This window comes from Cololabis saira, chromosome 15, assembly GCF_033807715.1.
Source record: "Cololabis saira isolate AMF1-May2022 chromosome 15, fColSai1.1, whole genome shotgun sequence".
Classification (NCBI taxonomy): Eukaryota; Metazoa; Chordata; class Actinopteri; order Beloniformes; family Belonidae; genus Cololabis; species Cololabis saira.
In genome coordinates, this window is record NC_084601.1 from 344,414 (window position 1) to 358,383 (window position 13,970).

Below are 13,970 nucleotides of genomic sequence, written 5' to 3' on the forward strand. Positions count from 1 at the left end.
GGCTGTTTTTATGTGATTAAAATATGCACGTGGTTAAAACAGGATTTGTACACTTACTGTAGACATTATTTTTAGCCAGCGGTTAGTACTTTGGAAGATTATGATTACATTTAAAATGGTCATCCTTTCAAAAATGCTAACCACAGGAGGAACAAAACAATGTTTAAAAGGAGTTAAAGTCAGAACATCTGATGAATAAGTAAGATGGAAGATTTGCAAACTGAAATGGCTTATGATACTGTAAATGTGCACGGCACACATGTGACTAAAGAATGCAAGGAAGCAGTTAAAAACTAAAGATCAGCAAACATCCTGGTTATGATGGTTCATGTTGAAGAATTTGATTAATGAAGCAGCACTTTGCAGAAATCCCAGGATTTCAAGAATCGGAAAGGGCAGAGAAGCAGGAAAATGTTCAGAAAGACATTCAGGAATTCAGCTGATAAATGAATAAATATCACCATGGTGATAAGTTGTTGTGTTGTAGTTCTGGTAACTCTTTGTTAGAGCCTTGTTTCCTGTGTTTTCTATTCTGACCTGTCACGGGTTTAAAGGTATTGAAGTTCAAGTCTGTTGATCTGTGTGGAGTCCTTGGCGTAAACGTTTGATTCTTGTAGAAACGGACCGTCGGGACTAAATCAGTTCTCTCTCTTTTCTAGGCCTTCTCTTCCAAAATGGCCGACGCCAAGGTCTCATTGTCCCCGGCTCTCCGGCCCCTCCACATCAGCCCCTCCCACTCCTCCTCACCTCCTCCACATGCGTCCTCGTCTTCCCCCACCACCTTCTCCTGCCCCTCTTCCCCCTCCAGTGCCTCCTCCTCCTCTTCCTCCTCTTCCTCATGCTGCGAGAGCTCCTCAGACTGCTCCAACCACCACCACCACCACCACCCCCGCCCCCAGCTGCAGCTGCCCCCGCCCCCCCACGGCGAGCAGCCGTCCTCCCCTAGCGCCAGCCCGCGCAGCTCCAGCCCCAGCGGGAGCATCGGCAGCACCGGCAGCCTGGGCAGCAGCAGCGCCAGCGAGGGCATCGGCAGCAGCGGCGGCATGTCCAGCAGCGGGGACCCGCGAGGGCCCAGTCCCCTCCTGGACGTGATCTCAGAGGACGCCATGGAGATGGACCTGGGGGTCCGGCAAGGTAATGAGAGAAGTTACAAAATCAAACACTCCTTTCACGTTTCCATTTCCAGAAAAAATGGGGAATGAATCCAAATGTGGTTCTGGCAAAATCCTCGTTATCACAGTCCAAAAGGTCTAATTACAAGCTCTGATTACTTGCAGTACAGACCAAAAGTTTGGACACCTTCTCATTCAAACAGATGGGGAAGTGTGTCCAAACGTTTGGTCTGTACTGTATGTGATTAGATCTTATTGCGTTCATTCCCGGTATTCCAGCGCAATGGCCGACTCAAGCACCTGTTTATTAGTTCCAACACAACGTATCATCACTTTACCAAACTGGGAAGGAACATAATCAGCTTGGAGGTGTTGGGTCACCACCTGATCAACCTGATCTAAGACACAGAAGTTTGGGATGGATATAAATGTGATTGAGGATGAGCCAACCATCCTGGGTCTGATCAACGGTGGGACGAGTCGGGTACAGGGGTCTGATCAAGGACACGCTTGTTTACGGTGAGCAGAATGACCTTCTCCTCAACGTAGACACAACCAAATAACTCAGAATGGACTTTAGGAAGAAAGCCCCCCCCCCCCCTCGTTAACATCAGGGGGTCTGAGGTGGAGAGAGTGGTCGGCTACAAACACCACGGTGAGAAAGACCAGCAGCGGCTGCACTTCATCACCCCCCTCACCCAAGCATACAAAGGTTTGGTGGAGAGCATCCTCACCACCGGAATCACTGTGACTACGTTTACATGCAGTCAAAATTCGGGTTATTGCTGATATTCCGGTTACTGAAACATTGGGAATATTCCGTTTACATGGTAATTAATCATTCAGGATATCTGGATCAAACCAGCGACGCACGGACAACGTGATGACGCAATTCCCGTCATTTCCGCTTCTTCTTCCTGTTTCCAAATCCAAAACAAATGCTGCTTCGCGCAACTTTTCTCTCACCTTCTTTTAAATCTGGCTATCCCGGTACTTTCTACCGTCTACAAATGCAGAATCAGAATCATCTTTATTGGCCAGGTTCGAACATTGTCCAACAAGGAATTTGACTCCGGTAGTTTCGCTCTTTGGTAATAAAATAAACAATAAAACAAATGTGGTATTTCTATTTCAAATGTTCATATCCTTCATTACATTTATGAAGTGATTAGTCTCCTCCTGGTCTTGTGTTTCTCCGTGTTTATAAGAACTTCCTGGACTCAAAAGACCAGGATTCCTTGTGAACAGAACATGTGCAGAAAACAAATTCATGTTCCGTTTGATGGGGATATTCTGTTTGGCGTTTACATGACCCAATATTCAGGTTTTAAAAGGAGCTCAAAAGGGGCTCATATTCGGGTTTTTAAAAACCAGAATATGAGCAAATTGGGGTTATTCAAAGGGGTTATTGGTGTTTACATGGCCGTGCAAATTCGGGTTATTGCCAATATTCGGGGTTTAAAAGGGTTATTGATGCATGGAAACGCAGTCAGTGTGCTACAGAAATCCCCCCCAGGAGGAGAGGAGGCTCTTCAGAGGGGGATCAAGACTCCAGAGAGGATCCTAAAAAAAACTTCCCTACATGGACACCATTTCCACACAACGCTGCATGAAGAGGGCACATAGCATCACCAGAGACACACAACCTCCTCAAACATAAACACTCTACATACAGGCTACAAACATCACATGGAAAACCCGCTTTTACAACAGTTTCTTGCTGCAGTGAGACTGATGCCATCAGTCCTCTTGACTAACCTGCCTCTGTTTATTTGCTTAGGTGTGGTGGAGAGTGTCTGATATTTATTATTATTTTATTCTTTCTATTACCTATTTTAGTTTTTAAATGTTTACTCCTTCTCATGTTTGTATACTTGAGTGTCCTTGCACAAGAATTCCTATGTACTTTAACAAATGTACAAGTGGCGAATAAGCTTTATCTATATCTACCAGTACCTGACAGGCCCAGCGGCACCATGTCCTCCAGAAGAATAAACCCTGCAGCTTCTACGGAGCAACTCTGTTTGGTTCATCTGAAAATGACCTGTCTTTTTCTTCTTCTTCTGGTTCCAGTGATTGATCCAGAAGTGGCCCTTAAGGCTTGCCAGGAAGTTCTTCTCAAAGTCCAGCTGCTTGACAACATACCGCAACAAGACAACCAGTCAGACGTTAGCGAGCGCTGCAGCTCACAGTGGCACATCAACCCGGACACCAGCTCCATCAAAGAGGAAGATGAGGATGAAGAGGAAGCAGCAAAAGAGGCAGCTGACCCCCCTCCCTCAGCCCGGCCAGAGCCCTCGTCCCTGCCCCCCTCCTACTCATCGCCCTCCTCATCTAAACAGTCGTGGCTTCTGCGACTGTTTGAATCCAAGTTATTTGACGTTTCCATGGCCATCTCTTACCTGTACAAGTCGAAGGAGCCGGGGGTGCAGGCGTACATCGGGAACCGCCTGTTCAGCTTCCCCGACAGCGAGGTGGACTTCTACCTGCCCCAGCTGCTCAGCATGTACGTGCACATGGACACGGAGGTGGGAGATGCCATCCGACCCTACCTGGTGAGTCCTGGCGTACCTGCTCAGGTTATTACTGCATGCATCCATGTTAAGCCTGAATTATGGTTCTGCGTCAAACCAACGCAGAGCACACGCCATCGCCGTGACGCCGTCGTGAACCTTCGGACTTCTCCATCACTCCATTTCTCTGCGGTGCAGAACCCCCCGCGACCGCTAATTCGCGATCTTTTCCTGAATGGTTTATCCGACTTTTTCCGGTCACAGTGAATCAAAGAGATAAGGACAACTATTGTGCAAAAAACCAAAACAAAAAAAAAATCACACACACGAAGAAAAGAGCACTGAAGTTTACAACTGCTTCAAACCGGAAATGCGTTGCTTCCAAGCGAACCAATCACAGCCCTCTCCGTCTGCGTTTGGTCTGCGTCACCTCGACGTGAAGTTACAATTTTCGGGAGGTGCAGGTCAGTGATGGCGTCGGTGACGGCGTGTGGTCTGTGTCGACGCGTACCACACGCCGTAGGCACGCCATCGTTTTGACGCAGAACCATAACTCAAGCTTAAGTCGGAGCAGCATCAGCTGGAGCTCATATTCTGGTTTTAAATGTATCAAAGGTGAAATCTGCTATTGTGGATTTTGATCTTTTTTCTTTCTTTTTTAGATCTATCGCTGCAGGAGCAGCATAACCTTCTCTCTCCTGTCAGCCTGGCTGTTGGGTGCCTACTCCTCTGACATGCATATCTCAACCCAGCGTCACTCCAGAGGCACCAAACTCCGAAAGCTCATCCTTTCTGACGACCTCAAACCTCCCGGTCCTCCGTCTGACGCACCCCGATCCGTTTCAGCCTCCGACAGCCCCCTATCCTCGCCGTCCCACCGCCGCTGTCACCGCCGGCACAATAGCAGCAACACGGAGGCCTTCACCTCCCCCTCCTCCACCCCTGGCCCTGTCCACGCCAGCGCCGAGCCGGGGGAGGTGTTCTCCTCCCCGTCCAGGAGGACCCACCAGAGATCCAAGTCAGACGCCACCATGGTGAGCAGCGGGCCCGGCGCCAGTCTCCGACGGACGGGGAGCAACCCCAAAGTGGAGGCGGTCCACGAGGAGGTGAGGATCAGCTGCAGTGAGATTTGGAGATGTGGAAGGCGTGAGGGGGGCTGGAGACCATGGTGTTATCTTTCAAGGCTTCATGTTCAGTATTTGAACATCAACATCTCTGCCTTCAAGTTGTCATTAAATCCGGCAACCTTGGCATTTTTAATAAAACGCAACTTTACTTTTGAATCTGCTCCACAAGTACCAAATGATAAGATATTTGCAGAACGCTCTCTCAACATTACTGGGTCAGATGATAATGAATGACGCATCTCCACTGCTAATGTGAGTTTGAGCTATAAATAACCTTTTTTAATTAATCACGAAGCTCAAAACGTGTACACATGGATGAATATCTGTCCAAGGTCTGCAGCAGTTCACTGCTCACAGACGGCTGCATTCTTTCTACCAGAGTCGGATTACAAAATCCGACTTACAAAAGAGGAGTCGGAGGCTTTATTAGGGTTCATAGCACAACAAACAAAACAGTGAAACAAACAAGTGTACTAAGAGATCCTAGAGAAGAATCATACCAAACTCTGCAGATATCAGTGTTGAAATTATGCTTTTTACAGTCTGATTACCTGCAGATAGTCACACCAACATTAATGTGTGTGTGTGTGTGTGTGTGTGTGTGTGTGTGTGTGTGTCGGTAAATGACTGTATCAGGTAGGGGTGTAACAATATATCGTGCCACGAAATTTCGCGATACAAAAACGTCACGAAACGTGTCGTGGAGGTGACAAAGTGTATCGTGATATTGGGTTATTAATATTAATCTATTGTGTTTACTAGTAACGCGCATCCGACCGCGCCTCGACCCGCGGACCAAAATCTTACTCCACTCAGAAGAAACTAGTCCCGTTTTGAGCTCTGAACCTTTACTTATGTAAGGCTGGTGTAGAGTTCAGTGTTTCCTCTAGGAATTTTTTCAGCAGTGGGGGCATGCTTCCCGGGGGGGCGGCGGCGGCGTAAATGTACGGCGTACACAAATGACCACTTGACAGCAAATGTAACTTTCAAAACCTATTTATTGGCTTTTATCCCTGAACAATAAATAAATGTTACTTCAACTTCAACTCTAACCAGTTGAAAATGTAAAAAATAAATAAAAACAATAACATTTAAGGAGCATGAGGCTCTTTTTAAGAAATGAGACTTTCTAGCGCCACCCTTCACCACGACGGCCGTTGGGGGTACTGCAGTCAACAGTGAAGCCGGCACGGGTGAACGGGGAGAACGTGCATGCAGCGTCATGTGACGTCACATCCGCAGCCCAGCGCGGGAAATTTGGGCCCGAATTGCAGCACATTTTGCAGCACACAGCCTGTTCAAGGCAATGGAGAGATACACTAGAGGGCTCATTCTTTTGGGTTTGGAACGCTTCATCTGACATTATTACTAGAAAACTTAAAACATATACGAATTTTTTTCATAAATTCTGCCTCAATCCGGCCTCAAGCTCCTTTCAATAAATAACATGTAAACATCAGCTAGATGAGGCTGTGTAGACTCAATGACAAAGTTTGCACCCAGGCTCAGAGCACTTAATTTGGCTTTTTAAAGAAGAGCTCTAAGGCTCTGTTGTAGGGAAATTCTCCCAGAGGTGGCCAATTGATGCTTAGCAGCATACATGCTGCAAGATGATCCCCCTGCAGCCTGTTTCTCAAGTCAGTCTTCACCTACAAATAGAAACAATAATGAGATTGTTTCTCTCAATTTCCTACACCCTAATCATTTAAAATTAAATTAAAATTAAAAAAAAAAAATTAAAATCCCAAAATATCTGTACCGTTTCTGATTGGGTGGGCACTGCGCATCATTTTTAGACACAACAAAGAACGCATACCGCAAAAGTTGTGTCTCGGCGGAGGGACCGGCGTCCCAGCAAAATGAGAAGAGAAAAAAGAGAAGTGTTCCGAACAGCAGACAGCGCACACACTAAAGGGTGATTTATGGTTCCGCGTTACACCAACGCAGAGCCTACGGCGTAGGGTACGCGGCGACCCGCACCATACGTGGAAATGCGGTCTTTTTTTTGCTATTAAAACATGATTTGTAATGTGAATTACACACTTAAACTACAAATAATAGTTTTTTGACGTGACATCAGAGATTGCGCATGCTCTCTGCGAAAGGATGAGGCAAATCGGGTCGTAGCTGCTTCAACTGTGCGATTCCTTCACGAGGAGCGACCAGGATTTCATACACGTTTGATTTTCTTGCGAGCACACGATTTGTGATCGGGAGCTCGTCGTGAGGTGTTATCAATTCGTTTACCCACATTAGCGTCACTGAGTTTGCTAATAAGTCTACCTTTTCTCCGGTAATTCGCTGCCTTATTTCTTACGGCGACTTCTCCTTTTTTTTTTTTTTTTAAACGACGACTCTGACCCAAACACCCCACTCCTTCCCTTCCCTCCCCCCGCCGTTGCGCTAATCAGCACACAGGCTGTGCTGTGAAGGTGGAGAAATGCGGCGATGGTGCATTTGCGACCAAAAAAAAAAAAAAATTATAATAAAAAAAAAATTCAGGCGTGGCGGCTATGATTTAGCAGTGGCGGGCCGCCACTGCTAAATGAATGTAGAGGAAACACTCAAGCCTTAGCTTATTAAATTCAACCTTTTTCGGGTCGTGAGTAAAATAAACAGAGGACAACTTCTGCTGAGTTTGAGAGTACTTTACTGTCCGCTCAACAGCGTAGGATTTTAGAACATCAACACAGCACCTAGTGCTGTATCACTCCGCCCAATCTAAAACACATTAACAACTACAGATAAACTGACTAGTGTAATTATAGTCCCTAATTTACAGAATATAAAGAATATATTTATAAAATAATGAACCCTGAATTACCAAAATAACCTTCTTAACAAAAATAAATCTCCTCTTACACTTATAAGGTGAGCATGAATCAATCTTTTTTATGATGTAAAATTGTATGTATTTATTTACTTTTATTTATTTATTTAATTTTAGTTGTTAAATTTCTGAAAAAGAAAAAAGTCAAGTCATACATGAGAGAAACTATTCAGTTTGTGGCGAAATATTTGTACTTGTATGAAACTGAAGCTGCATAATGCAAACCTGACATTTACTTTTAGTTCAGTTTGTGGAAAATGGTTGGCCTGGCTTTCTCTTTAAAACTTAAACAGTTATAAAGCATTACAAACTGGAACAATAGGGCAAATGCACAGCATTGTTTTGTATTTTGTGTCTTTCAAATAAAAGACCATTTTTTTCCAGTCCTCATTCAAGGTTGTTAAAAAAAATACTGCTATAATATCGTATCGTTATCGTGACCTCAGTATCGTGTATTGTATCGTACCGTATCGTGAGATTAGTGTATCGTTACAGCCCTAGTATCAGGTCATCGGTTATATAATGTCTGAAGTATTTAGCCTCATCATATACTTATAGATATCATAAGGACAGTAGCAGACAGAGAGAAATCAGGAGGTGACATTTGACTCTTCGTCCTGTTATAACGGCACTCGTCCTTTCATTGTATTTAATGTTAGTCTGACCTGTATTGATCTGTTTGAGGTGTTGAATACAAGTACTATAAGCACAAAAAATATCATCTGCATATACGTTAAGTGGTTGACGATACAGTGCCTTGCGAAAGTATTTGGCCCCCTTGAACTTTGTGACCTTTTGCCACATTTCAGGCTTCAAACATAAAGATATAAAACTGTAATTTTGTGTGAAGAATCAACAAGTGGGAGACAATCATGAAGTGGAACGAAATTTATTGGATATTTAAAACTTTTTTTAACAAATAAACTGAAAAATTGGGCGTGCAAAATTATTCATCCCCCTTAAGTTAATACTTTGTAGCGCCACCTTTTTCTACGATTACAGCTGTAAGTCTCTTGGGGTTTGTCTCTATCAGTTTTGCACATCGAGAGACTGAAACTTTTGCCCATTCCTCCTTGCAAAACAGCTGGAGCTCAGTGAGGTTGGATGGAGAGCATTTGTGAACAGCAGTTTTCACCTTTACACCTGGATATGTTTTTTTGTGAACCATCCCATTGTAGATTTTGCTTTTTGTTTTGGATCATTGTCTTGTTGGAAGACAAATCTCCGTCCCAGTCTCAGGTCTTTTGCAGACTCCATCAGGTTTTCTTCCAGAATGGTCCTGTATTTGGCTCCATCCATCTTCCCTGTCCCTGCTGAAGAAAAGCACGCCCAAACCATGATGCTGCCACCACCATGTTTGACAGTGGGGATGGTGTGTTGAGGGGGATGAGCTGTGTTGCTTTTACGCCAAACATAACGTCTTGCATTGTTGCCAAAAAGTTTGATTCTGACCAGAGCAGCTTCTTCCACATGTTTGGTGTGTCTCCCAGGTGGCTGGTGGCAAACTTTAAACCACACTTTATATGGATATCTTTAAGAAATGGCTTTCTTCTTGCCACTCTTCCATAAAGGCCAGAATTGTGCAGTATACGACTGATTGTTGTCGTATGGACAGAGTTTCCCACCTCAGCTGTAGGTGACCTCTGACCCCTGCAGGTCATCCAGAGTGATCATGACCCCTGACCCCTGACCTCTGACCTCTGCAGTTCATCCAGAGTGATCATGGGCCTCTTGGCTGCATCTCTGATCAGTCTTCTCCTTGTATGAGCTGAAAGTGTAGAGGGACGGCCAGGTCTTGGTAGATTTGCAGTGGTCTGATACTCCTTCCATTTCAATATTATCGCTTGCACAGTGCTCCTTGGGATGTTTAAAGCTTGGGAAATCTTTTGTATCCAAATCCAGCTTTAAACTTCTCCACAACAGTATCTGGGACCTGCCTGGTGTGTTCCTTGTTCTTCATGATGCTCTCTGCGCTTTAAACGGACCTCTGAGACTATCACAGTGCAGGTGCATTTATACGGAGACGTGATTACACACAGGTGGATTCCATTTATCATCATTAGTAGTTTAGGTCAACACTGGATCATTCAAAGATCCTCACTGAACTTCTGGACAGAGTTTTTTGCACTGAAAGTAAAGGGGCGGAATAAATTTGCACGCCCAATTTTTCAGTTTTTTATTTGTTAAAGTTTGAAATATCCAATACATTTCGTTCCACTTCAGGATTGTGTCCCACTTGCAGAGCTGGGTAGAGTAGCCAAAAATTGTACTCAAGTAAAAGTACTGTTACTTCAGAATAATATGACTCAAGTAGAAGTAAAAAGTAGTCATCCAAATAATTACTTGAGTAAAAGTAAAAAAGTACTTGGTGAAAAAACTACTCAAGTACTGAGTAACTGTTGAGTAACGTCTGATTTATTTTTTAACACAACCATTCAAACAGACAAAAAGTACAAAATAATCATCCTCAGGCAAATTAAATCAATAAAATAAAATTTATAAAAAATAGCTTAAATTAAAATAATCTTAAAGAAAATTCAAGTACTTTAATAAATAATAAAAATAAAATAACAGAATGAATAAATAAAAAAATAAATTAAGGCAAACAATGAAGACACTGCATACTGTTGCTGGTGTTTCCCACCCTTTGTAAAGTGAACATGCTTTTAATGTGAGGCCAGGGGTGTTCCTTTTGTTTCTGCGTCTGCATGGTCTGCATTGCTGATGAGTGCCATTTTCGATTAATTTTATCTGTAGACAATCTTGTCCTGCCGACTGAGGTTCAATATGGTCGCGTGACGAGACTACACGGCACAGCTACGTTTGATTAGTGAAAACACAGTCACATGGTAGAGCCTGGCGGACCTCTCTCTCTCTCTCTCTCTCTCTCTCTCTCTCTCTCTCTCTCTCTCTCTCTGACTAAAGCCTGATTTATGGTTCCGCGTTAAATCGGCGGCTACGCCGCCGGCGTAGGGTACGCAGCGATGCGCACATACGGTGTGCGTCGCCGCGTACCCTACGCCGTAGGCTCTGCGTTGGTGTAACGTCCCTCTCTCTCTGAGAGAGAGAGAGATTGACACGTACGCGGAGGGGATAAAAGAAAAGTAAGAGCTCAATGTAGCGGAGTAAGAGTAACAGTTTCTTCTTCACAAATCTACTCAAGTAAAAGTAAAAAGAATAGTGATTCAAAACTACTCCTAAAAGTACAAAATTTCCCAAAACTTACTCAAGTAAATGTAACGGAGTAAATGTAACTCGTTACTACTCACCTCTGACCACTTGTTGTTGATTCTTCACAAAAAATTGCAGTTTTATATCTTTATGTTTGAAGCCTGAAATGTGGCAAAAGGTCACAAAGTTCAAGGGGGCCAAATACTTTCTCAAGGCACTGAAGTGTTCCCAGCCCACCTGTTCCAGTTATTGAAGTGATGATAAATTTTCCACGTCGATGTTAAAAAGAAAGCAAGACAAATGCTTTACTGTCTTAACTCTAATACATAACTCCACTGGAACCCCTCTGTTGTGTAACGTTTAAATTAGCTTTTCATTAATTTACATGGGCACAAGCTTTGGAGGCATCAATAAAGCACAAAATGATTTTGGAGTTATGCCAGTTACACAAACCTAAAATCTCCTTTTTAAAGCAAAAATATCGTGTCGTCGTGTGTTTTGGATTTAAAACCAAAATTATTTTAGTCCAGGGATAATAAACCAAAATTATTTTGGTTTTAAATCCAAAACACACGACCCGACATTTTTGCTTTAAAGGAGATTTTAGGTTTGTCGCGGATACAAGACAGGGCTATAGCTTTATCTTTTGATACCGGTAATTAGGCACTAAAATAACAGATAAAATAGTCAGGTTAAATACTGTGACTGAAAAAAACCTATTGAAACCAAATGGGAAGCAGAGGAATTAGTTTTCTACTTGTATTTTAAACACTCGGCAGATATGTTGTCACATCCTATTGTCTTCCCGTTTTCACTTTTTTGTGTGCGCGTGTGTGATTTCACAAGGTTTCTTTTTTGGGGAAATGTTTGTTTAGCAATGAACAAGATAAACCAAAGCTGCCGTCTTTTGTCACCTATTTCAACATAAGCTGCCGCCGTTTATCCATTTCAGTCCGTCTGATTCTCCTGGCGTGTTTCTACAGTAGCATCGGGATCTGGACTTTGTTTTGGTGTCGGATCTGCAAACTGTCCTTAACGGTGACAAAAGCACTCGTTTAAGACAAATCGTCTGCTTTCTGGCTAGTCTTCATCTGCTACATTTGTATGTTTTGAGATTTTCTTAGCAGATGTGAAACATCACTCTGTATTCCAGATGTTCTGGGAGATCTGAACTGTCAGACATACCAAGTGAATGTTGAATTGCAGCAACTAACATCACGGGGCCAGTGTGTTCTGAGGATAACGCTCACTGATGTCACACAATGCACTTGATAATCTTGCTTTCACGATTCTCTGCGGTATCACAACAATTATGAAAACTTAAGAAATGATTGACTGGGTTTTTACGCTCAACCGGTCCTGACAGAAGGACCTGTTAAAGCTTCTGTTGTTTTAACGGATCTGCTGTCACCAGTGAGATGACGCAGAGCTGGTTTCACAGTCGAGGGTTTGACGTGGAAACGTTGGAGATCGGTGTACAGTTTGTGTTGAACTTGCCTTTCACATTCCTGGCTGCAGCCGGAGTCACATGCACCGAGCTCTCGCTGGCTGGGAGCCTGTCGCGTTGCATGATCGGCTGCTCTGCACAGAAAAGGAGAAATGGACATAGGGAAAGCAGTAAACCTGTTTTTCTTCTCTTCCTGCTTGTGATTTGGGTTCAGTATTGTTGTTTAATAGCTGATGAATCCTGCTGGGTAAAACTAAAGGAGACGGGGACGTCAAGAAGAAGGGCAAGATGATAGCAGAGTAAAGAAAATGAAAAGTAAAGCTGGATCCTTCTGCTTCCTCAGCAGAATAAGATAAAGTTTGGCATTGGTATAAACTAACAATATAAAATGTTACTGCAGCTTAGCATTTTTCAGACCTCTGCAGTGGAAACACAAAAGTTGTTCTGCTACTCAGCTGTAGAAACACTACACAAGTATTACAATACAGCTTCATGCAGAAGTAATCTGTTTTTATGCTTCATATATTTCCTTTTGCAGGACATTTAATAGACAGTTTATTGTGCAGCTGCAAATCAAATGCCTCTGTTGTGTTTAAAGGCTTGATTTCTTCTGGTCTGATTGGATAATTAATCTTTTATAAATGGGCTTCTACGCTGGGATTTGTGTCTTCACAGTTGTGAACAGTTTTAGCTCGACTAGGCTCCAACTACTGTCTGCAGCTACAGACAACGTAACAGAATGATGCTCATGAAAATAAAGCCTTGGCCTGGCCGTGTTTGGGCCAGCGCCAGAAATCATCCCTCCTTTACAGTCCGCTGGGAGGAAATGCTTTGGTTTCTCTTCATCTTCATAGCAAAAACTGTATTTGTGGACAGACCACTCCGTCAGATAAAACTTGTCAATGTGGCATTCAATGTTTAGTCAAAAACTTTCACCTGAAAGAAAGTTTTATTTAAAAAAAAATGTTTTTAGAATAAGATGTATATTTGCTTAATTGCTGATTGAAAGTACTATAACAATTTATCACATTATGCGTGACCTGAGACAAAGCTGTTCTCAGTTGAGTGGAAAGGATCTTTGTTTCTTTCCATCACAAAGAGGTAAGGGGAGACCTGTGTGTAAGAGAAGTACAGTGAAAGAAACATGAGATGATGTGGCAGAACAAAAAGCTGCTACGGAGGATGACCTATCTACACTCGTGGAAGGCAGGGTTGCCATGGCGACCAGAGGGAGAAGGTGACTGGGAGGGCAGAAGGAAGAACGGATGGATGAGTGTTGTCTGCAGATCCATAAACACAAACATGTTTACAAAGATGAATCATTAACAAAGCTCTTTTTCTTTTTTTTGTGCTGCGTGTTTTTTTTGTTGTTTTTTTTTTAAGTTCTGCAGTTGTTCCTGTAGTTTTGTTAGTTGTTAGTTTGTTAGTTTCCCTCTGTATGGTCTTCAAATGAGGTCCACTGCACTTTTTCAGGGTTCACTTTATCCTGCAAAATATGGGTCATATAAATATCTTAAACCTTTTTTTTTTCTGTCTCTGATTTCCTGCTGTGAAATGTTTCCATGTGTCTGTAAAGAAGCTAAACCTGCTCTGGTTCTGGATAGAAGTGGGGGGGTGGAGTGGATTACAACGGACTCTGGAAGATTCTTAACCCCTATAATGCTGGAAGGGCAGCACGGCTGTCACATGACTGTTCTTGAATGCAGATATGAACTGAAGCGCGTCTGTTCTGGTCCCACCAGTTTAATCTGCTTTCTAAACTATTTTACT

At 43.2% G+C, this 13,970-nt stretch overlaps 1 protein-coding gene across 1 annotated transcript in view; it reads left to right on the forward strand.

Annotated features, from left to right (window-relative positions):
* LOC133461178 (phosphatidylinositol 4-kinase beta-like) overlaps nt 1–13,970 on the forward strand; it is a 42,189-nt gene that overhangs the window by 8,617 nt on the left and 19,602 nt on the right. Inside the window, exons 2-4 of the mRNA XM_061741978.1 lie at nt 660–1,134; nt 3,186–3,667; nt 4,288–4,731. Coding sequence (XP_061597962.1) covers nt 675–1,134; nt 3,186–3,667; nt 4,288–4,731 — 1,386 coding nt within the window. The 5' untranslated portion in view covers nt 660–674. The remainder of the gene's footprint in view (nt 1–659; nt 1,135–3,185; nt 3,668–4,287; nt 4,732–13,970) is intronic.